Source organism: Rhinoderma darwinii, chromosome 6 (genome assembly GCF_050947455.1).
Source record: "Rhinoderma darwinii isolate aRhiDar2 chromosome 6, aRhiDar2.hap1, whole genome shotgun sequence".
In the NCBI taxonomy this organism is placed as follows: domain Eukaryota; kingdom Metazoa; phylum Chordata; class Amphibia; order Anura; family Rhinodermatidae; genus Rhinoderma; species Rhinoderma darwinii.
Window position 1 is genome coordinate 34635903 of NC_134692.1, and position 23224 is coordinate 34659126.

General features: G+C 41.3%; 1 protein-coding gene across 2 annotated transcripts in view; it reads right to left on the minus strand.

Moving 5' to 3' along the window:
- Nucleotides 1–23224, minus strand: part of CHN1 (chimerin 1) — an 86375-nt gene that overhangs the window by 16954 nt on the left and 46197 nt on the right. For both annotated transcript variants that reach the window (XM_075829495.1, XM_075829494.1), the window contains exon 8: nt 1229–1306. In XM_075829495.1, coding sequence (XP_075685610.1) covers nt 1229–1306 — 78 coding nt within the window. The remainder of the gene's footprint in view (nt 1–1228; nt 1307–23224) is intronic.

The window sequence follows — 23224 nt, forward strand, 5'->3', positions numbered from 1 at the left end:
TTTCTTCCGCCTATTATATATTATCTCTATTTATACATGTGCATAGCCGAATTTATCTTAGTTTTTTTTATAACTCTTGAGTTATGATGATGCAGTAGATTTACCTGCAGTTAGGCCTCATGCACACAGCTGTGCTCGTAATCACGTCCCGCAATCGCGGGCACGGCCGAACGCCGACACCCGTGGGCCGCATTTTCGTGCCGTGCTCCCATACAAAGAATGGGAGCACGCTCCTCAAAAAACGAAAAGTAGGACACGCTCCATATTTTCCGGCACGGTTCTACGACACGGACACCCTTCCGTAGCGATACGGAAAGGTGTCCGTGGCTAATAGAATCGGGCCGGTCCGTAATTGCGGTCCGCAATTACAAAGTTTTTTTTACGGTTGTGTGCATGGGGTCTTAAACTGCAGATAACACATCAGGATATCATAATGAGCTGTGCCACGTGACAAACTCTGATTTGTTGCATGTGGGTATGCGCAAAGGGACTGCTGCAGTCCACAAGATTGCAGGCAACTCAATGTGTTCATTTGGACTGCAGCTGTAGCTTAAGAGTTAAAATCAATCAGCAGCGCTACAAAAAGTGTAGCGTGCGTGTGTGTGTGTGTGTGTGTAAAGGCACCAGCAAGTGTAGCAATGGTAGACACCATGAGCCATGAAGGAGAACACCTCCCTGTGTAAATCCAGAGTGGTGCTGCTGACATAATGCAAATGTATGGGGACACAACGATCGTAGTAACGATCACTCGTCTACAAACTATACGATCATTGCTCCATTTAAAAGGAAGCGTTAAACGACTGCCGATCGACAAGCTGCATTATTGTTACAGGTACCAATTGGCTTCAGGGGCTGTATCATTCTGAACACAGGAGAGAAGGTTTACATGTATCTGGCAGGTGCACGGATATACAGTAATAATGCATGCGTCCTGTAAAACCTATACAGTCTTTGCGCTGCAGTACTAGCATTGTAAAAGTTACGTTTTCCAGCATAAAGAAAAAAAGATTGCAACAGATGCGACGGTAAAGAACGGCAATGGCTAAAAAAAGTTAACATAAAAGTTGATATACAAGATAAAATAGGTAAGGATACAAAATAAAATTTATGATACTGTATTTACCTAATAAAAACAAACCAAAAACAACAACAACAACATACAACAAAACAATAAAAGACAGTAAAAGGTCATGCCCAACATACAGACTCATGCATCGTGAGGTCTTACCTTAAAATTGTGGACTTTCTCATATTTGGGAACCTGTTCGTTTTCCTTTAGCGTTGCTCTTCTTACGAGGGACGTCAACTGTGAATAAGCAAACAGTTTCAGAGGTTGCCATAATGTAGCAGAAGTCTTTCGAGAGCTCAGCTTCATGCCCAGCGCAGTTGACAACAGATCCTGATGCTGACTTTCATGCTTTCTGGAATTCCAACCAGATTTAACGTATTTTAGGTTGGATTGCGACTCTTTAGATGGCATTTTAAAATAATGCAGGAAAAATAGATGAAACGTCTCTTTCTTGTATTAATAAAATAAATAAAATAAATATAAAAAAAATGACAAAAATACTACCAGCGTACCGACCAAATAAATAATAGAAAAATAAGACTATAACTTCTAATTGCACATCCTGCGAATGGGCTAGAACAAACAGTTAAGGCAAATCGCTGCCTTTCTGGGGTTTTTTGTGATCCAGAGACAGAAGCTTATGAGGAAAAGAAGAGTATAGGAACTGTGCATTGAAAAGATGCCAAAGAAGCCTTCTTTCCATTTACGAACAAAATGCAAAAATACATGAAAAAACACAATGTCCATATGGTCTCAAAAGCCCAAGCAGTGAATTAGAAGTGCAGCTCAGGAGGATGCTCTGAGAGTCTGGAGATATCGGCTTAGTGAATGAGGGGTAGGAGGAGGGAGAATGGGCTTAGTAGTCACGCTGCTTTACACAGACCACAATAAGAGGATATCCAACCAATGGGACGGAGCAGCAGCTCTTATGTATGCATCTACTCAGAATCCCACCCCCGTTTCCCCCTACGCAAGAATTTTTTGATTACTTAACCAGAACAAAACTGAAGCACTTGGAAAATGTAACAAAAACATGGACTGCAGGAAGTGTCTGCCAGGAAGAGGTTAAACGACAGACATACAGAACAAGTCGCAGAGATGATGGTGAGCAATGGATGAGGAATATTTTGTTGTATTGTATGTTCAATACACACAGCTCGCTCTCAATCAGTTCCATACACAGCCATCATGGAAATTCCCAGGAAAAAGGACTGAATTCTGGTAATAACACAAAAAGAGAGATAACCTATGGCCCTTGCGGTTTAAATAGTAACTTTTTACATATTTTTGCAATAGTTTACTACGGTCAGGATAGTCGGATATACAGGAACAGAAACAAGTACAACATTCTGTTCTGTGCATTGTGTCTCTGAAATAGGGAGAAGAATCTAAATACAGAATAGTAAATGTTAACACTATAAATAAAGGGATAGATACACACAAATTCACACACATTTCGGGTACCGGCACACGCTGCATAGACATGTTCCTTCGGTTAGAAAAGTAATAATACTGTAAAAGCAGTTGGTAGTTATTATTCTATAGAAATTAAATCCTAGGTCTGTCAACTTTTGATAAGGCTATAAATAGCAAAGCACGTAGGGCCAGGATCACACACACAGTTTTGATGCAGTTTTTGGCTCAGTTTTTTTTTTATACAGCAGTGGACACAAAAGAAAGGCGATACATCAGTCTTTTCTTTATATCTTTTCTTCACATTGGCTAAAAAAAAGGGAGCCAAAAACTGCATCAAAAACGGTGTGTGATCCTGGCCTTATGCATAGGTTTTACTACAGACTTCTCCGTATGCATGTAACCAATATGACTTCACAAAAGACTCATTTAAAAAAGTAGAAGTGATTTGACATACAAACCTTACTTTATAAAAAAAACAAACAAAAAAAAAAAAGCTTTGTAATAAGACATCTGATGGAGCTTTCCATAACATTTTTTGGTCAAATTTATACGGAATCCGACAGAGAAAAAAAGTTTATACACCTCATTATAAAATTAGAGGCATACGGAGGTAGAGTATGGCCCTAACTTGTATCTTATATGTAGGAAAAATAGAATACAAAGCGCACATAGGGAATGAACCAATAAATTCAATAAATAAGAAACGGCGGTCAAATATGCGGACCTTGTAGTGTTATGCTGGGAGCATAACATCCAGTGAAGCGTGTCCAAGGAGTCACTCAGCTGAACGGTTGCAGCCCAAATTCCGGTCCGAAAGTTGATACAACTTCGCTATATAAATCCAGGAATTTAGGAGAGTAAAAGGCGGAATAACCAAGGGCGCAGCCGTAATAGAACTAATTTTTAATTTGTACAATTTAAACAACGATGTGTTTCAAGGCCGTACCGGCCCCTTCGTCAGGTTAAGTACAAGTGATATAACATTTCTTAATGCATGTGGTTATATAGCGGGCTGAGAAATCGGTACCGACATTTCGACTACCGATTTCTCAGCCCGCTATATAACCACATGCATTAATAAATGTTATATCACTTGTACTTAACCTGACGAAGGGGCCGGTACGGCCTTGAAACACATCGTTGTTTAAATTGTACAAATTAAAAATTAGTTCTATTACGGCTGCGCCCTTGGTTATTCCGCCTTTTACTCTCCTAAATTCCTTGTATCTTATATGGACCTATAATACGCTCGTGTGCATGAGGGGGAGCTTACTCTAATGCCACGTATGCCAATCTGTACTACTAAAATATGACACTACTTAAGCCGCAGTGCGAATGAGACAAGACGTGGAACCTGCGGCTAGGAACCCCAAGTGGAGTATCGGAAACAATAGATCCCATTTTAAACTTCCTTTATATATTCTTAGAAAAACAACAACAAGTCACACTGACTATTCAGGGCTCTCCATGATTTTCACCAAGGTCTCAGATTCTCACTTAAAATCCATTACACAGCGGTACCCAATGGTAAACTCTGGACATTTATATGGCATTCTAACAAATTTCCGCTAATCAATAATATTACTAAACTCCTGTCATTTACATCACTTCAAAGGCAGGAAATGGCGCTGCTCCAAACACGGCTCTCCCGGCAGCGAGTCCAGACGTCCCCTGTACAGGCGGTAGATTAGGAGGCTACAGACAAGAAGCAGTTAAAGGGATAAGATTTCTTGGCATGCTCCTTACAGAAGCAGGGATTGTTTGGATTCTGTGGACACGGTTAGTCATACTTCCTAACCTGCTCTATATCCATGCTAATAATCTTTGGGAAACAACTGAGAGAACACAGACCGTCCAAAATAACAACAATCCTTCTTCCTATTATAGTTCCTTTTCAAATTTCATCATCTTAATGTCTGGTACAGGTCTTCAAAACATATTACAAATCCTTCTTCTAGCCTGTCCGTGTATGGAACAATGAAAACATGAGATTTCGTGCCCCGAAGAGGAAATGTGATCAGTCTGAAAAGCAAATACTAGTTAATTGTGAATATCATATAGGAAACCCTGGAATGTCTCCAGAAAATGTAATTTTCCTATACAGCATTGTATAACAGCTTGGATAAAGCGTAGAGCTTTTCTACAGAAATACTATTTGACACAAATAAATAGGGATTGTTGTCTGTGAAAATGCAAAATTGTTCCAAGAAATGAAATACTGCAAAAGATAGAAACACAAAATAATGACACGGTCTTACTGGCCCCTAAAACTACTGCAATCACTTTATATCAATGATTCATTTCAGTGGTCAAAGCTCTCTGCAGCCAACACTAGAGGGCGCTTACGGTAACAGTACAGGTGCACATTGAATGTAATAATACCACAGTATACAGTAAGCTCCCTCTAGTGGTTGCTTCAGGCAGCCAGAATGTTAGGTTTTAAAATTAAAGGGGTTGTCCACTTTTTATATGAATTAATTTTTAGACTAGGAAACCACACAGATTTCTAATATACATTAGAAATTCTGTTCATACTTTTCTTATATCAGTGAAGTTCTCTGTATAAATATAAAAAATTGGTACAGCCCACGAATTGGTCCATAAAAAAACACCCATAGTATAAATGAATGGAGTGTCATGTGACCACTGGCATTCAGGTAACACTGTCCAGGTATCGAACAAGTAAATAGTAGATTGAGGAGCAGTATTTAGGCCCTGTTCACACCGGGTTTTTTTGGTGCTGATTTTGACGCGGAAAACGCGTCGGAATCAGCGCCAAAAAACGTCAGAAATCAGCCACCATTAATTTCAATGGAAGGCAGACACTTTTTTTTTTTTTTTTTTTTTTTTTTTAACAAGGGTGGCTTTTGGCCACTCACGGGGGAAAAAAAAGCGGCATGTCAATTCTTGCCACGGTATCGGTCTCTGACCTCCCATTGAATCAATGGGAGGCAGAAAAAACCTGCGGCACTCGTTTCCGAGCGTTTTTTGCCCACAGTCCTTGCATTAGCCTCAATGGCCGTGAGCGAAAAACGCCACAAAAAACGTAGAAAAAAAAGTGCAGGCAGTTGGAAATCTGCCTCAAAATTCCGAAAGGAATTCTGAGGCGGATTTTTTCTGCCAGCAAAAAAACAAAATGCTGTGTGAACAAGGCCTTATAAAGTATTTCTACCTACAGCTACATCTCAACATCATGTCTGTCAGTGTAAAAGGAAGAAAGCATAAAGCTACAGATCTGATCTTGTGCAGGTTCACCAATGGAAAACGAGTCATGCCTTACTTCAATACCTCATGGTATTTGGTAACCGCCCACAGTTGACGGCATGATGATCTGCTCATTCCTGCCAATGTGGTTGCAAATGACCAAAAATAAAAAGGGGGACGACGAAAACTAGGATTAAAAAAAATAAATAAAATAGGTAAAACTTGGTTACTGTTTGACGGTAGCATTTCGACCATTGCCCACCATTTCTGTGGTTTCAAAGAGGATCTTCAAACAAAGGATGAATTCACTTTTAAAGGGTAACTAGTTTTGATCGGTGGGGGTCCAAGCACGGAGACGGAGAGCTAAAACAAAGACGCAGAAGCACTCAGGTGAGCGCTGTGCCCTTACATTCTGACCGGCTTTCATCAGAAAGCCGAGTGAGCGGTGTACGGACCCATAAACCTGCCTTTGAGCCCGTACACCGCTCCAAGGAAAGCGGATCAGAAACTGACCCCCACCAAATCAAAACTGCTCAAAAGTTTAGTTAACTTTAAAGTAGTAGTTCTGGAACCACACTCCTTTGGTTTGAGTTGACCAACGTTCTTTCCTTTGGCAGAAAGTTAGATAATAGCCAGACTTTCGGAATCCCCTGCCATCAGTTGAAATAGTTGTAGTGCGTTTTATATTTCCCATTTACTCTAAGAGAACACCCGGCTACAGTGTTTGTTACTGAAAAAACAGCAGGAAAAAAACGACACAAAAAGTGTGAAATTGTTTTGTAATAAGGCCGCGTGTGAAGCCTGAAAGCAACAAGAACCTATAGATTGGGATATTAAGTGATAATCAACTTAATCCTCCTTATGTCCCTTTTCACGCACCAATAAACAATTATTTTTATATTAAATTGTAAAAAGAAAATAAATATCTGTTTTTAGTCATCTGATGACATTAAAAAAAAAGAACTAACTTATTTTAAACATAGGCACATCAATGGAAAATAATAAATTTGGCTACTGAGCAAGACCAGAAAAAAAAAAAATGGGGCAAATACAATCTTCTACAAATTAATCTAGCAAAATCATTTAGAAAATTGCACATACAAATATTTCATTATCTTATCAGAAAGGAAGATATTTCAAAAAGGCTATGACCTTGGGGAAGGGAGGGAGGATTTTCCAAGACTTTCTGCTTGTGATGTCATTTTTAGCTGCATATTGCCAAAATGAGAGATCATGATAAAGAATAGTTCACATTAATCTGCCTCGTAACATGGAAAATTCCCTTCTTTGCTTGAATGTCCATACTCAGGCTGTCAATCACTGACTGAACGGCAGGGTAAGGCCCCCCTACACACGGGACGAAAATGATGCGGAAATTCTGCAGCGTTTACGCTAAATAAATTGACATGCTACAGATTGAGAATCCGCATCGCAGGTCATTTTCCACCATTTTTTTTCTTTCAGAGCGCATAGATGAGATTTGATCAAATCTCATCCACTTTGCTGCCACTGTAATACACCGTGGGATTCCCGCACAGAAATTCTAAACAAACCCTGCAGCATTACCGTCCCGTGTGCAGGAGGACTCGGGATTCTAGCTAGTAAATAAGCCAAATCTCGAACACGGTATTTACCATACAGGGTATGTGCATTCAGTCTTTACAGTCTTACCTTTCCTTATAAGAAGTTGGCCACAATCAGGAACCAAATGCGACTTGTGGGCACCTTTCTTGTACCTCATGGCGCCCCAGCCACAGGATAAACAAGTGTCTAGGATCCAGGGAGAAAGTCCCAGAACGCTAGGGTCTTGGCACTACTATTTGGTCTACACTACTAGACACTGTGTAGGGTGGAAGGTCTCCCAGTTGGCATCACTTAGGTACTTTTTGGGACAATTCAGAAGTAGCATTGGCTTGACTAAGGATGAGCACTCAGAGCACAGTAGTGTCTTGTGATTACAATCAGGATGAAAATAAATAAATAAAATAGGTCATCCTTAATTTTACAATAGTTATTCATTTCTGTTACTTTTACAGCTCCAACATGTTCCGTAGCGCTGTACAGAAGTTGTTCTCGCTTACTGTCCCTAGTGGGGCTCACAATCCTAATTCCCTATCTGGATGTTTTTGAAGTAGTGAGATAATCGGATTCTAGGGAGCTGGTCAGAAGATGCTATAAACCACTTCAACCCTTTGAAATTGTAGCAATCATACTTTATACTTTTTAGATAATGTTCGACTTTAAATACTTGTATTATAATGATGGAAAGAGTATGCGTTTTGATGTATAGAAAGAACATGGTGTAAGTGTAAGTGTAATGCTGCTTTTAAAAACATTTCAGTTGAAATCTACATAAGGGTACGTTCCCACGCACGGTTTTCAGACGTAATTCGGGCGTTTTATGCCTCGAATTATGCCTGAAAAAACGGCTCCATTATGCCTACAAACATCTGCCCATTGCGTTCAATGGGTTTTACGATGTTCTGTTCCCACGAGGTGTCATTTTACGTGTCGCTGTCAAAAGACGCCGCGTAAAAAGACGCCCACGTCAAAGAAGTGCATGTCACTTCTTGGGACGTTTTTCATTGACTCCATTGAAAAACAGCTCCAATAACGTCCGTAAAATACGCCTCGAAAAACACGAGTAGTTACAAAAACGTCTGAAAATCACAAGCGGTTTTCAGGTGAAAACAGCTCCGTAATTTCAGACGTATTTTGCTACTGCGTGTGAACATACCCGAATAGTTTACAATGCCTTCATTTCCATCCACATACATAGATACTTTCAAAATTCTGCTGGTTGGAAACACAGCAGTTCAGCTTCACCCACCTGACAGTCAGGTGACCAGTGGCAGATTAAATTATGGCCAGTTTGGGCAGCTGCTCAGGACCCGAGGTTCCCATGGCCGCGTAAAGTACCCATCATTTAATCTGCCTCTACAAGGCCATTTTTTTTTTTTTTTTTTAATAGACCATTCATCCAATAAAGAAAACGGTAATACTTGCCCTCCTCACTCCCAGACTCTTTTTCAGGTAAAGGCGCTGTCGCACAGGGTCGTTGGGCTGGTCTCTGACTTTTAGTGTGTGCCCCCCGGCTAAGCTTAGACCGATTGTCTGATTCTTATGATATTTTAGGTATGTGCTCTATTGCATTACCTGTTACATTTCTTATGGTCTACTTAAGGAATTGTTATGTATTGAAGTGGGATCCTTATTGGGATTTTCCACATTGAATAAGCCCTGCCAGACTGCTTGGGGTTTACACACTTTACAGTGTATCTTATTGTAGATCACTGTTTGCACTTTTGTATACAACGCTTTTAAATTTGTCTGTGTGGGAGATGAATGCGCGCGGGGCTAATGGTGGACGCACTTGTCTAGAGCTCCGCACCTCAACGGGAATATCCAGCTATTTTCAGCCGCTCACCTCGCTCAAACTCCACAGGAATTCCTTCTGCTTCCACTCAGGGATCTCTTGATGGCGAAAGCGAACGCCGAAAAGTCTGGGATCCTGACCAGATCGACGGTTGCGGAGCCTGCCTTGCAGATTGCACACGCGGAGCAGGCGATAATGGCGCCGGACCCGCCTCACTTACAACAGTTGCAGGAATCCTCAGCAGTCCCGATACACAACGTGGATGGAGGTACCCCTTGTTTTCAGGACCAAAGTCCTGCATCAGATTTGTTTGGTGAAGACTCCAATGCATCCTCCGCAGAACGTGCAGTAATCAGGTTTTCAATAAGCCAGGCTGGACAGGGGGTGTCTTCTCAATTATCCTCCTCACAGCTACATGCCGAAACAAGGGCATATTTTGGTGACAAAGTTCTTATTGCACGCTTTTCACAACTCTTACAGCAGGAACTTGAAAAAACGTGTATAAAGATCACTTCTGAACTTAAGGCAGACTTCCATGCTCTAGCGTCTAGAATGGAAGCGATGGAGACTAAAATTGATAACACCGTGACAACGGTCAACCAGCACTCTGACTGCATTGATGACATATACCAACAGCTTGAGGAAGCCCACTCTAAGCTTGAAGATATGGGAAAATAGGTCCAGACGGGACAATTTGCATATAAGGGGTCTGTCAGAAAACATCCTGGATTGAGAAACTGGGATACATGACCTTTTCAAGCATCTCCTCCCTGATTTACCTGACCGCTACTTTGATATGGACAGAGTGCATAGGGCACTTACAGCTCCCCGCAAAGATGCCCAGAGATGTGTTGGCGAAGCCTTATTTTTATTCTGTAAAGGAAGGAACGGGTCATGAAGGCTTCCGGGACCTCGGAACACCTATAAATGCGTAACTGTGATATACAGATCTTCGCTGATCTGGCTCCTTGCATGATCCAGAGGAGTCGTTCATTAGAACCTCTCCTCCAAGTCCTGATACGCCAGGAGATTAGATATCGATGGGCCTTCCCTTTTCGTCTCACATTTTCCTATCGTAATCGCTACGATATACAGTGTTGCTTCTCTTCAGGAAGGAGAGTCTATTATGGAACGTTTGGAGTGGTACACCTCCGCCGAGGAAATCACCACCACCTGCTTCCTCCTCGTCGACCGTGCTGGAGCTCCAAATCTTCATCCCGACATTCGAATTCTACTACCTGAACTTGCAGGTCCTTGATGCATTCCTGACAAGATTCTCACAGGATCCTGTGACTGGAAAGTTCCCTCTACCGTTTACACTTAATGTTTATTTTTGCATTAATATAGCCTCTACTACTGGGGTAATTTTATGCTGTTGCTCTTCAGCTTGGCTATAGGCTGAGCAATTGAGAGCTGGACCTCCCGTTGGGTGATGGCATGCCCTCCTTGGGATTTTGAGACCCCACTATTATATTATATTGTTCTCTGGGTGGTGAGCGCTCAACATCCCTTATAGCCCTGTTTGGGCATTGTTCTACATCTTGCTATATGTACCAAAATAATTTGTTTTTATGATCTTTTCTTTCTTACTTTTGCTCCTCTCTCCTCCTTTCCTGTCCCATTCTTATGATGGTCGAAGGTCTTATGATTTGTGCTTTCTGTGAACATTTTGGTCATGGCTGACCCTCCATCCTCATTTCAAATGGTCACTCACAATGTTCAAGGTCTCAACTCGCCCGACTAAACGGCATCAATCATTCCAAACATAAATCCTTGCATTGTGATAGTGTTTCTACGAGAACTGCATTTTCCACTAACTTGTCCTAAATTTATGCATAATCATTATCCTTTGTATTATCTAGCAGTAGCTGCGGAAAAGAGAGTGGGCATCTTTTTCAAAAGAAACCTTCCCTTCACATATCAAACCAGCGTGGCAGACCCTGAGGGCAGGTATTTGCTCAGAAATGGTACACTCCAGGACACCCAGGTCACGTTGATTTCCTATTATGCACCAAATGAAGGCCAAATAAGCTTTTTTTAATGCCATGCTCAGAAAATTACATTTCCCTGGTAAATTGTTTTTAGGTGGGGATTCTAATGTGGCACTTTATCACCTCCTTGATAAAATTATTGCAGATCCTTGACCCCCCCCCCCCCCTAAACAGGGGTTGCAATCAGCCAAACTCTTGCACTCACATGATTTTGTTGATGCTTCGAGATCCAATCTCTCCACCAGGCAATACACCTTTTATTTTCATGCCCATTCATCTCTCGCATACATCACCTCTTCCTAATGTCTCAGCTCTTAAATAGTCTATTCCATGCCAAAATACACCCCATTTCACAGTCAGATCACGACTTGGTTTTGTTCACATTGGACTGCTTCTGGCTTAAGCCTCTTATTCATGGTGTTTGAACAAGTTCCTTCTCACAAATTCCCAGATTTCCCAAGAAATTGTAACTGAACTTGAACACTACTTCCAAATTAATTGTGCAACTGACACTTCCCCAGATATCAACTGGGCCCATAAAGCTACCCTTAGCGGAAAACTCATTCAGCTTGCCTCACGTCTAAAAAAAACTAGAGACCAAACTCTTAAAGACAAGGAAGCAGCATATTTAGCTTTAGTATGACAACAAAAGGCAGATAATAAACTAGATTTACGCTCTAAAATTGAAGATGCCCATACGGAACTTAACTTGTGCCTTACTACTATTGCAGAACGTCACATCAGTTAGACACAATATCGATTTTCTGGCCAAAGTGATAAACCAGGCACCCTTTTAGCTCGGAAACTTGCTCCATTTTCCTGTAACTTTATGGTCCCAAAAATAAGGCTAGCGAACGGTAATCTTACGCAACACCCAAAAGAGGTTCTTACTAGTTTCTTTTCATTCTACTCCTCCCTGTACAAATCCACTCACCAGCTAGATAAATTTCAAGATATCTCTTTGCCTCTATTAACGGACCCCCACAGAGACGATATGGAGGCTCCTATATTGACACAGGAATTTTTGCTGCGATTAAATCCCTCAAATCAGCTAAATCCCCAGCACCGGATGGGTTCTCTAACCTATACTATAAAAAAAATTGTGGATGTTTTTGCCCCTCATTTGGTCACCTTTTTAATTCTCTAAGGGATGGTGGTTCTCCTGGACCTGAAGCACTCAAAGTGTACATTTCGGTGATCCCGAAACCAGGTAAAGACCCCTCTTGTCAGAATTATAGGCCAATATCGCTAATTTTAACATGAAAATACTCACTAAAATCTTGGTCGCGAGACTCAATGTTTTTCTAGAACAGTACATTCACCCTGATCAGGTGGGTTTCGTACCAAACCGACAAGTGACTGATCAGACTAGAAGAATCATTGATCTCATCTCCCTTGTTCGTTCACATTGGGATGAATTGCGGAAAACGGGAGCACTGTGCCTGTCGCTTGACCTGCATAAAGCTTTCGATTCCCTGACCTATCCAATTTTTGTTCTAAGGCGTTGGGGATTTGGTGATAAATTTATCACCCTCTTGAAAAGTCTATACTCTACTCCATCTGCCCAGGTGATGATCAAGGGATTTTTTTCAGTCCGTATATCCATAGTCGGGGGGGAGGGGGACAGGGGTGCCCTCCCTCCCCTATTCTTTTTGTCTTGGCAATCGAGCCCCTGGTGCACCTGATCAGGGTGAATAAAGACATAAAAGGAGTTGAGGTTAGGGGGTCAGACACAGGTGTGCACTATATGCGGACGACATCTTATTGGTGTAGTCATCTCTCCTTACTTCCCTCCCGAATCTTTATTACGTCTTAGACCAGTTTTCCCAAATTTCAGGATTGAAAGTCAACCATGACATGTCTGAGCTCTTGAACATCAGCATTCCACACTCCATGGCCAAGTTGATGCAACTGAACTTTGAGCCGAGATGGAAGGAAGACAAAATCTCATATCTGGGGGTTCAACTCACTCCTTGCTATTTCACCCTTTTTTGCACCAATTTCCTCCCCCTAAAACAAAAACTGAAATCAGAACAGTTGGCACTGGGCTTCTATGCCTCTTACCTGGTTCGGCAGAATAGCAGCTATTAAAATGACGATTTTTCCCAGAATCCTATACCTCTTTCACACTTTACTAATAGATATCCCTACCACCTATTTGAAAGACCTTCCTTCAGAAGCTTATATTGTCCTTCATTTGGGGTCCTAAACGTTGTAGAGTCCCACAAAGTACTCTCTATTATTCTTTTAAAGTCTTGGGGGGGGGGGGGGGGATTAGGTTTACCGAAACGCACTAAATACTACTATGCTGCTCGCCTGACACCCATAGTCTCACTCCACAGTGTAGGTAGCCAAGCACATTGGATTCCTATTGAAAAGGCAGCTACTTCCGATATTCCTGTTGGCCAGTTTCTATGATTCAAACCCAAACAAAGACAAGCTGTGCTATGCCCGCTCCGCTCTTCTTCCTTGGCGCTGTGGGACAGATTGAATCACATATTCCGGCTCCGTTCTACACACACCCCTGCAGCCAGATTATTTGCTAATCCTACTTTTGCTACTGGATTGCAGCCAATAGCATTCCAATGGTGGTTGGATAAAAATCTATACTGTATCGGACATTTCTTCGATAGATTAGGCGTAAAACCCTGTCATTTTTAATGAGTCTATACATCATATGCCGGACTGAGATTTTTTCGCTTTCACTAGATACATCATTTTATGTGCTCATTTAAACCTACATCGGTCCTGCAAAGTACTTCAATATTTGAGAATCTATGCCTAAATAATCCTAGTGGTCATCTCTTGTCTAATATTTTCGGGCTCTCCATCGGATAAACTGTCATATATGTCTATGCGGGAAAGGGACTTACACACATCCTTTTCTATTAGGGAATGGCAAGTTAAGGCAGAACGCACTGTTAAAATTTCCATTAATGCTTCACTGGTCGAAGCCAATTACAAAGTATTTTTACGTTGGTACTTAGTTCCCTCTAGATTGGCAAAGATGTTCCCACCTTCCTCATCTTCTTGCTTTAGACACTCTGGATGTGTGGGAGACCCTCTGCATATATGGTGGGATTGCCCGAGGGTACGCCGGTTTTGGAGACGAATCTTTAATAGGTCATATTCTATAACTCAGATTAACTTGAAACTTTCCCCCGTCACAGGCATTACTTAAAGAGGCTCTGTCACCAGATTTTGCAACCCCTATGTGCTATTGCAGCAGATAGGCGCTGCAATGTAGATTACAGTAACGTTTTTATTTTTAAAAAACGAGCATTGTTGGCCAAGTTATGACCATTTTTGTAGTTATGCAAATGAGGCTTGCAAAAGTCCAAGTGGGTGTGTTTAAAAGTAAAAGTCCAAGTGGGCGTGTATTATGTGCGTACATCGGGGCGTTTTTAATACTTTTACTAGCTGGGCGCTCTGAAGAGAAGTATCATCCACTTCTCTTCAGAACGCCCAGCTTCTGGCAGTGCAGATCTGTGACGTCACTCACAGGTCCTGCATCGTGACGGCCACATCGGCACCAGAGGCTACAGTTGATTCTGCAGCAGCATCAGCGTTTGCAGGTAAGTAGCTACATCGACTTACCTGCAAACGCCGATGCTGCTGCAGAATCAACTGTAGCCTCTGGTGCCGATGTGTCCTCGCTCGTCCGACACGATGCAGGACCTGTGAGTGACGTCACAGATCTTCACTGCCAGAAGCTGGGCGTTCTGAAGAGAAGTGGATGATACTTCTCTTCAGAGCGCCCAGCTAGTAAAAGTATTAAAAACGCCCCGATGTACGCACATAATACACGCCCACTTGGACTTTTACTTTTAAACACACCCACTTGGACTTTTGCAAGCCTCATTTGCATAACTACAAAAATGGTCATAACTTGGCCAACAATGCTCGTTTTTTAAAAATAAAAACGTTACTGTAATCTACATTGCAGCGCCTATCTGCTGCAATAGCAGATAGGGGTTGCAAAATCTGGTTACAGAGCCTCTTTAAAGAGGCTCTGTCACCAGATTAGAAGTGCTTTATCGCCTACATAATCTGATCGGCGCTGTAATGTAGATAAGTGGTTTTTATTTTGAAAAACGATTTTTTGACCAAGTTATAAACAATTTTAGATTTATGCTAATTACTTTCTTAATAGACAACTGGGCGTGTTTTTTACTTTTTACCAACTGGGCGTTGTACAGAGGAGTGTTTGACGCTGACCAATCAGCGTCATACACTTCTCTCCATTCATGTACTCAGCACAGCGTGATTGTGCAATGAAAGAAGCTGGGCTGGAACAATGAGAAGTGTATGACGCTGATTGGTCAGCGTCATACACGCCTCTGCACAATGCCTAGTTGGTAAAAAGTAAAAACACGCCCAGTGTGTCATTAAGAAAGTCATTAGCATAAATCTAAAATGGTTTATAACTTGGTCAAAAATGATAGTTTTTCAAAATAAAAACCACTTCTCTATATTACAGCGCCGATCAGATCAGGTAGGAGATAGGGCACTTCTAATCTGGTGACAGAGCCTCTTTAAAAGGAGAACATCCCAGGATTGTCTAAGGCCGCTCACAAATTTGTATCCTTTCTTTTCATCCCTGGCAGCCAAAATCGCTATAGCTACATCCTGGAAAAGTAATGTAATTCTTCTTCATCTTGTTGAAACTAGACTGAATTGGATTATGATCAATTCATCTTGTTGAAACTAGACTGAATTGGATTATGATCAATGACCGTTTACACTGTATGGTCTCAAGATAAGTAAGAGCTCTTCCTTCAAGTTTGGCAGCCATGGCTCAGTTATCTTGGGACGATCTCTTACGTTAATTTTGCCTAGAAGACATTTGACCCTCATTCTCTTACCTTTTCCCCTTTTCTCTCTCTCCCTTTTATTACTTTTTCCTTTTTTTGAACTGTTGCAATATTCAGAATATATTTGTCTGTCATGATTCAATCTACGGGGTTTGACCTCCGGATGCGGATTACCATGTTTGATGTACAGTTTATCCTTTCCTGCAAATCTTCAATAAAAATTATTAAAAACAAATAGGTCTGTGTTTTTTGGTGTCAAATAAAATGTAACTGCTTTGATATAGGCTCGATGTGCAAATCAATTTTTTTGCACTACTTTTTCTGGTAGCTATAGTGGTTTATTTTAGGGCATGGATTGTGCACTCCTAATTTAGATAGCGTGCCTGCCAATTTTTTTTGCCGGGTCCTGATGCAGACTTAGTGTATGGCTGTGTGCAGCTGGACCTGAAGAGGCGCTTGGGGGCGAGGAGGGTAAGAATAGGAGTTAAATTAAAGGTCTGGGGTGTGAATAAATTGAAGGGTCTGGAGTCTGCATTATTTCAGGGGTCTGCAATTGAGGAGTCTGAATTTATCGGTGTTGCTATAGAGGCTGGCTGCAGAAGCGATAGACCAAAGATCTCTCAGCAGCAAACTCTGAAGTGGTCAGAAGACATGGTCATGGAAATCATAGACTACGTCACCTATGAGTCACTGGATTTATAGAGAAGTTGTAACCTCTGCTGACATGTCTGTTATAGTACATCCTTGTATTCCACAAAATTTGTCTACATTTGAATAGAAGCAGAACAAGGGCTTACTGTGTAACCAGAATTAAACTTGATATCACGGAAAAGTGGTGTTGACAATAGACATGGCAGTGTTGGGGATGAAAGGGGGAGGCACATGTTTGGGAACAGCACAATGGCCATGGTCTACTTTATCCGCCACTGAATGTAACCTTAGTTGGGCGCTATAAGACTCATCTAACATTACAATTTCTATCAATTTGAGAATGCTCTCAAAATGAAAATCCCCACGTGTTCTTTTTTATGATGATGGGTAGAATTTTGCCATATTTATGTGAAAGAGGGAACAAGATACTAAACAGACAAGGCACTGATCATATTGGTCTGTTGTCAAAAATGGACATGAATTATTCTATTTTATACAAAATTGTTTCTAAAGGCATCCATCATCTGCTTATATAAAGGATGTCGTTTGCACGGGATATGAAATCATTGCCTACAAATGTGTTGTCTATTCTATTCCAGAAAACAAATACAAAGAACTTCACTTTAACCCCTTAATGACCGGGCCTGAAAAGACCTTAATGACCAGCTCAATTTTTCTGTTTTTGCCTCTCTGCGTTTCAGCAGCCATAACTTTTTTATTTTTTCACTGACGTGGCTGCATAAGGCCTTTTTTTATGCGAGAGAAACAGAATTATTTTTTTTCCCCACAGTTTGGGGGTAAAAAATAATTTTTTACGCCGTGAATATAGGAAAAGGCGATTCTCGGAAGTTTTTTTGTTTCTTTTTTTATCCCGTTCACGTTTCACGCTAAATAACCCATTAGATTAATTCTTCAGGTTATTACGGTCGTGTAGATACCTAATATGTGTAGGGTTTTTGTTTTTATTTAGTGTAGGGGCAATAAAATGGATTTAATGCAAAATAAAGACTCTTTTTGGGACTTTTTTTATTTATTTGTTTTGTTACTTTTTTTTTTTTTAATCCCATCAAGGGATAACTTTATTTGTAACTTTATTTTTTACTTGCAATGTATTAGCATACTTCTGTACGCTAATACATTACACTGTGTCACTATGACACAGGTTGCTGATCGGGCAGCACATAGTGTGCCCGAACAGCAGGCACACGGAACAGACAGCCCTTTGTAGGTCCCCAGGGCTGACTGCAGAGGGATTCCCCAGTGTTTGATCGCTATCACTGGAATCCCGGTGATGCGATCAAAGAGGGGAATTCCCTTTGATCATGTCGCGGCCACAGACCGCGGTAATCAAAGGGTTAAACAGCTGGGGTCCGAATGTTTGCCGACCCCAGCTGTGTTCAGGAGGCTGCTCTAAGATCAGGAGCTGTTAGTAACAGCTCCTGCTTAGAGGACGAGCGCTCTCACGAGCGCTCATCAGCCTGATCTGCAGCGACGCCAAAAGACGTCTCTGTAGACTAAGCACCCGCACCGCCTGACGTCAAAAGACAGTGGGCGGTCGGGAAGGTGTTAAATGGCTAATAACATTGCTCCTCAGTAACCGGACCCTGAAATATCATTGCTTCTCCAGGTTGCTAGATAATCTGCACAATGCCGTCACGGACTTCAATTTCCAGACCCGTAAAAAAACCAAAAGGATTTTCTCTTGAAGAAACACAGACACAATATTTATTGCTGCAGGTCAACTGGGTTTAACAACATTTCACAATAGGTTTTCACATGGCTGATTACATCAATAGCTGGTTAAGTTACTGCTGACATCTATTCTTCTATGACCAGAATAGGGATAATGTTTGAGTTAGCTATAATTACCACATGCAATGTCATGTATACATGTGATGTCATGTGTTCGCGCGACGTCATGTGTTAAATTCTTTGCAATCGCAAATCGCTATAATTTTCCTAATTAATGTACCTATTGCATCTGCTTTTGCACTGCCATCTCGCATGAAATAGTAACATAATACATGGCGCGCAATATGTTGCTGTAGAGACCTAGAATGACACACAGATTGTCTGGTGCCTCAGTGTCTTGCATAGACAGCTGTGATGTTCTTATCCAGAGAGAACACATATCTATTAAGAAATATGACGCAGCTAATGAACTTCACCAGGTCTATGCCTCATTTTTTTTTTCCCGGACACCTGCGAAAATATATAGACGTCAGAAAAAGTGGTGGCAATACTTGATAAATATGGTGATTTTGCCAATAAGTATGGTCTAACACCCTCTGCACCCTTCCATTTATGCCTCGTTGGTGGATAATGAACATATGAATACACATACAATGCTCACGTGTTTCCCTATGTAAACGTTCCCTCTAGAAAGTGCCCATCCGTCCTTCAGGGTCGCCTATAGCCAAACCCAGCCTGGTCTGTGTGCAATGAATGGGATGGTTCACTATTTATGCACACAAAATCTCACAGATGGTTCTAAGGATGGGCACACGTCCCTCCACCCTGCTGCCCATCTATCTGGTTATCCTCAGTATAACAAAAAGGCAAAGAGAACCTGTCACCAGGCCATATAAGTTGAACTGGTAAACTGACCAGACTCGAGTAGCGTGGTTTCCCCAAATCCAGCACTATCCCCTCCCCTCAAATCCAGAGATCTGGTCTATTGTTGTGTTGGCTCTATATATATGCTAATTTGCTGTAGTTACCCAACAGGGCGTGAACTACCCTCAAGCTGCCTTCTGCGTATAAGAGGCAGGTAAGCTAGCTCCACCCCCTTGACCAACTACAGAAAGCATATAGGCAGTCAACACAACAGTGGACCATGTCTGGAACTGAGGGGGTCCAAGGAAAAAAACAAAACACCGCACTAGAATCAGGGAGGCAGTGCTATTCGGGTCATTAAACAAGTTCAATTGATATGACCTAGTAACAGGTTCAGTTTTAATATCCTACTCCCCTGGACAATACAAAAAGGTCAGAACTCAAAAAACAAAAAAAAATTTACGTGGTGCATAAAATGGACTAAAACGGAGCAAAATATCCAGCTCTAAAAATATATTGAAGGGTTGTAATGAAAAACAGGAGCTTTCCCATCAGCGAGACTATTCATCTATCTGATGGAACCCTTCCTGTTCAGCAAGGAGTCACAAGTAATTTCCCAGCAGGTTTCCTGCCTTAGAATAGCCGTTTTCTCGCTTCAGTCACTGAATACATGGGTGTTTGTTGTGTAGCGTGAAAACAAATGATAAGATTTCCCCAACTATCAAACCTATTTTAACAAGTTCCATCGAGACAAAACACAAGGCAGGAATCCACTTATGTAATAAAATTATTTAGGACAGAACTAGATTTTAAGTAGCGTTCCTTGGACAGGTTAAGCAGCTGCCAGGAGCTCGCTGTAAGACTTGCTAGTGGGGGAAATTAATTATTAATAGAGCAATATGTAGTAAGTTACCTGCATAGGAGAGCAAAAGGATTCAGAAATGAAACAAACACCGTATAGATTAATAAAATTACCTTTTCGTATACTACGACAATTGCACGTTTGAGTAATGGAAACCGGATGGTAAAAGGACAGAGCTTTGAATTATTCAGTTAGAATAAAATCAGAATGGAGGGGGAAAAAGAAAAATCATCATAACGGATCCGCCATAACCATTATGGACACTGAAAAAACGGAAGCCATGACGTCAGTGTGTAATATTTAGAATTTGGCTGTTCTTGCAGTAGCATTTCTCAAGTATTTTGGACGTTGCAGTTTTATGCTCTATTGGGATTCCCGATTTTATGCGAGTTGTACGGAGCTGTATTATTGCACCCATGGACTTCTCCGAGCTTTCTCTACCTCCTTATGCTTCCCATTTCTGAGGTTTTTTCCAGTTTGATTCCGTACGAATGGAAAACAAATCCATGGCACGTTGCATCAGTTACTGTAATACACGTCTTTTCTCCTGACCTGTAATGGGGCGCTGTACAGAGCACCATAAGGCTTTCTGCCATGATACCTAAAGGGGAGTCTCTAATTTTGACTAACAATGGCTATATAAGGTTTGTAATATGACCACATTGACTTTTTGCTGGTTTTACGAATTCAAGAGTTCATTTTAACTCACTGGGAGGGGGGAGAATTTGCGTAGCCCTCTACATAGAAAAGTCGCAATTTTGTGAATTCTTAAAAGTACCAAAGGCGTAAAAAATGAAGTCTTAGCAGAAGGGGAGGAGCCACTGCGACCCAGTAAATCTACTACATAGAAAACTATGGGAAAAAAAAATAAATGGCGTTAATAGCACAAATCCTATCCAGCTCATAGCCGGAGTAGATCTGATTTTCTGGCGAAGAGATAAGTCTAATTCCTCTTAATAAATTAGGTGCAGCTTACCCCAACTTTCTTTAGATTAAGACTGTGGTATGAAACGTTAGTCTTAATAAATTGCACCTCATGTATAATGAAAAATATCCCCTTGCCATCAATAGGTTATATGCTGTTGATGGATCTCAATATGCTGCTTTTGTGCTCATTATAGCTTTAAGGAAAGCACAGATCACATTTCCTCCTTTCTAGCTATTCCTATAATGGCTTTATTTTTATGCTACAATTCCACTGTATTCGGTCTTAGGCCGGATTCACACGAGCATGTGCGTTTTGCGTGCGCAAAAGATCCATAAAAGCTCCGTGTGTCATCAGCATATGATGCGTGGCTGCGTGATTTTCGCGCAGCCGCCATCATTATGACACTGTTTGGATGTTTGTAAACAGAAAAGCATGTGGGTGCTTTTCTGTTTTCATTCATAGTTTTTACTGCTGTTGCGCGATTCACGCGCGTCACACAGAAGTGCTTCCGTGTGCTGCGCGTGATTTTCACGCACCCGTTGACTTCAATGGGTGCGTGATGTGCGAAAAACGCACAAATATAGGACATGTCGTGAGTTTTACGCAGCAGACACACGCAGCGTGAAAATCACTGACTGTCTGAACGGCCCCATAGACTAACATAGGTCCGTGCGAGGCGCGTGAAAATCACGCGCGTTGCACGGACGAATTACACGTTCGTCTGAATAAGCCCTTAAGGTGGCATACACATTAGATAAATGTCAGCTGAATCCACCGATTTTGGTAGAACTGGCCAAATATGTAATATTTATGGTGATGTCCCAACTCTCCACCGACATCCCCAATCCTGTTGCTTGTAAGGAGATAAGCCGTCACGGAGCCAAGCGTGCAAGTGTAATTGGGGGGGGGGGGGGGGGGGGGGGGTTGTAAGGAGACATCTGTTGAGCATTTTGACCATCATTTTGTGTGTGGGGCAACACTTGTTATAGTATTTTAGTAATGGTCTAAAATCATTATTATACTGTGATCTACGGCAGATTACTGAGATTGCGCTTAGAATAGTCATAAAATGCCCCAAAAAGTGGCGCATTTCTGGCTCATAATTTCACATAAAAAAGGGTGTGGTTTAACTAAAAGGGGTGTGACTTGAACCAAACTTTTAAAATAAGCCAACCAAGATGTGGTTTAAGTAAAAGTGTCAAACAGGATGCCCCAAATTTATCATACAACATGCGCTACTGTGATAAATTTGGCGCAACTTCTGACCGCCTGGTCTAAGTTTACATTGTCTAAATCTTACACAGCATTAGCAAATCTGCACCAATGTTGTAGCAATAGACATAAAGAAGGAGCCTATTGTGCAAATCAGAGGAGCAAGAAAATATTTACCACCAGTTGCCTCTGCTGCATGGTGAAGAAAAGCATGTGCACCCGATATTGTGTTACAAATTGAAAATGTGATTGATCTAATTTAGATCTCCATAAAATAACATAATGCCGTCTTTTGAATCAATACAGTTCTGACCACATCAAAAAGCAATATGACCCAGTAATTACATTTCTTATAGGGGACATAGAGCTGCAGTGTTTCCAACTAACGTGTACAAAGAGCGCATTATTACCAAGAGAAATGATCAATGATTACAGAAGACGTGCGTAAATTGTAAAAAAAAAAAAGAAAAACATGATAAATTCACCACATAGAACAAGATTGCTAGACATAGACTGGATGAATAACACTACGGCGTATCCAATCGATATCCATTTAATGACCTCAAACAATTTTACATGGGTGAGAGGGGGCACTTCGGCACTGTGCACATCACGTTTTTGGCCTACGTTTAACGTATACGCCAGGAAAAGCTCCCAACATATACGTTAAATGCAAGCTGTGACATATGCCTTAACAATATTGTATAAAAAGATTTCCACAGCACTCCCTGTATCAGGAACTCATCCACTTCAGAGTAATAAAGATGCAAATTCCGTATCCAGAAATCCCATCTGGATATTCTTTAAATGGTGAAGAAACTTGACAGCATCCATGTGGCAAAAAAGTAATGGTGTTTATTAAAGCGGCTCTGTCACCACATTATAAGTGGCCTATCTAGTACATAATGTGATCGGCGCTGTAATGTAGATTACAGCAGTGTGTTTATTTAGACAAACGATCATTTTTGACGTGGTTATGACCTATTTTAGCTTTATGCTAATTTCTTAATGGACAACTGGGCGTGTTTTACTTTTTGACCAAGTGGGCGTTATGGAGAGAAGTGTATGACGCTGACCAATCAGCGTCATACACTTCTCCCCATTCATTTACACAGCATATAGTGATCTTATTACATCACTATGTG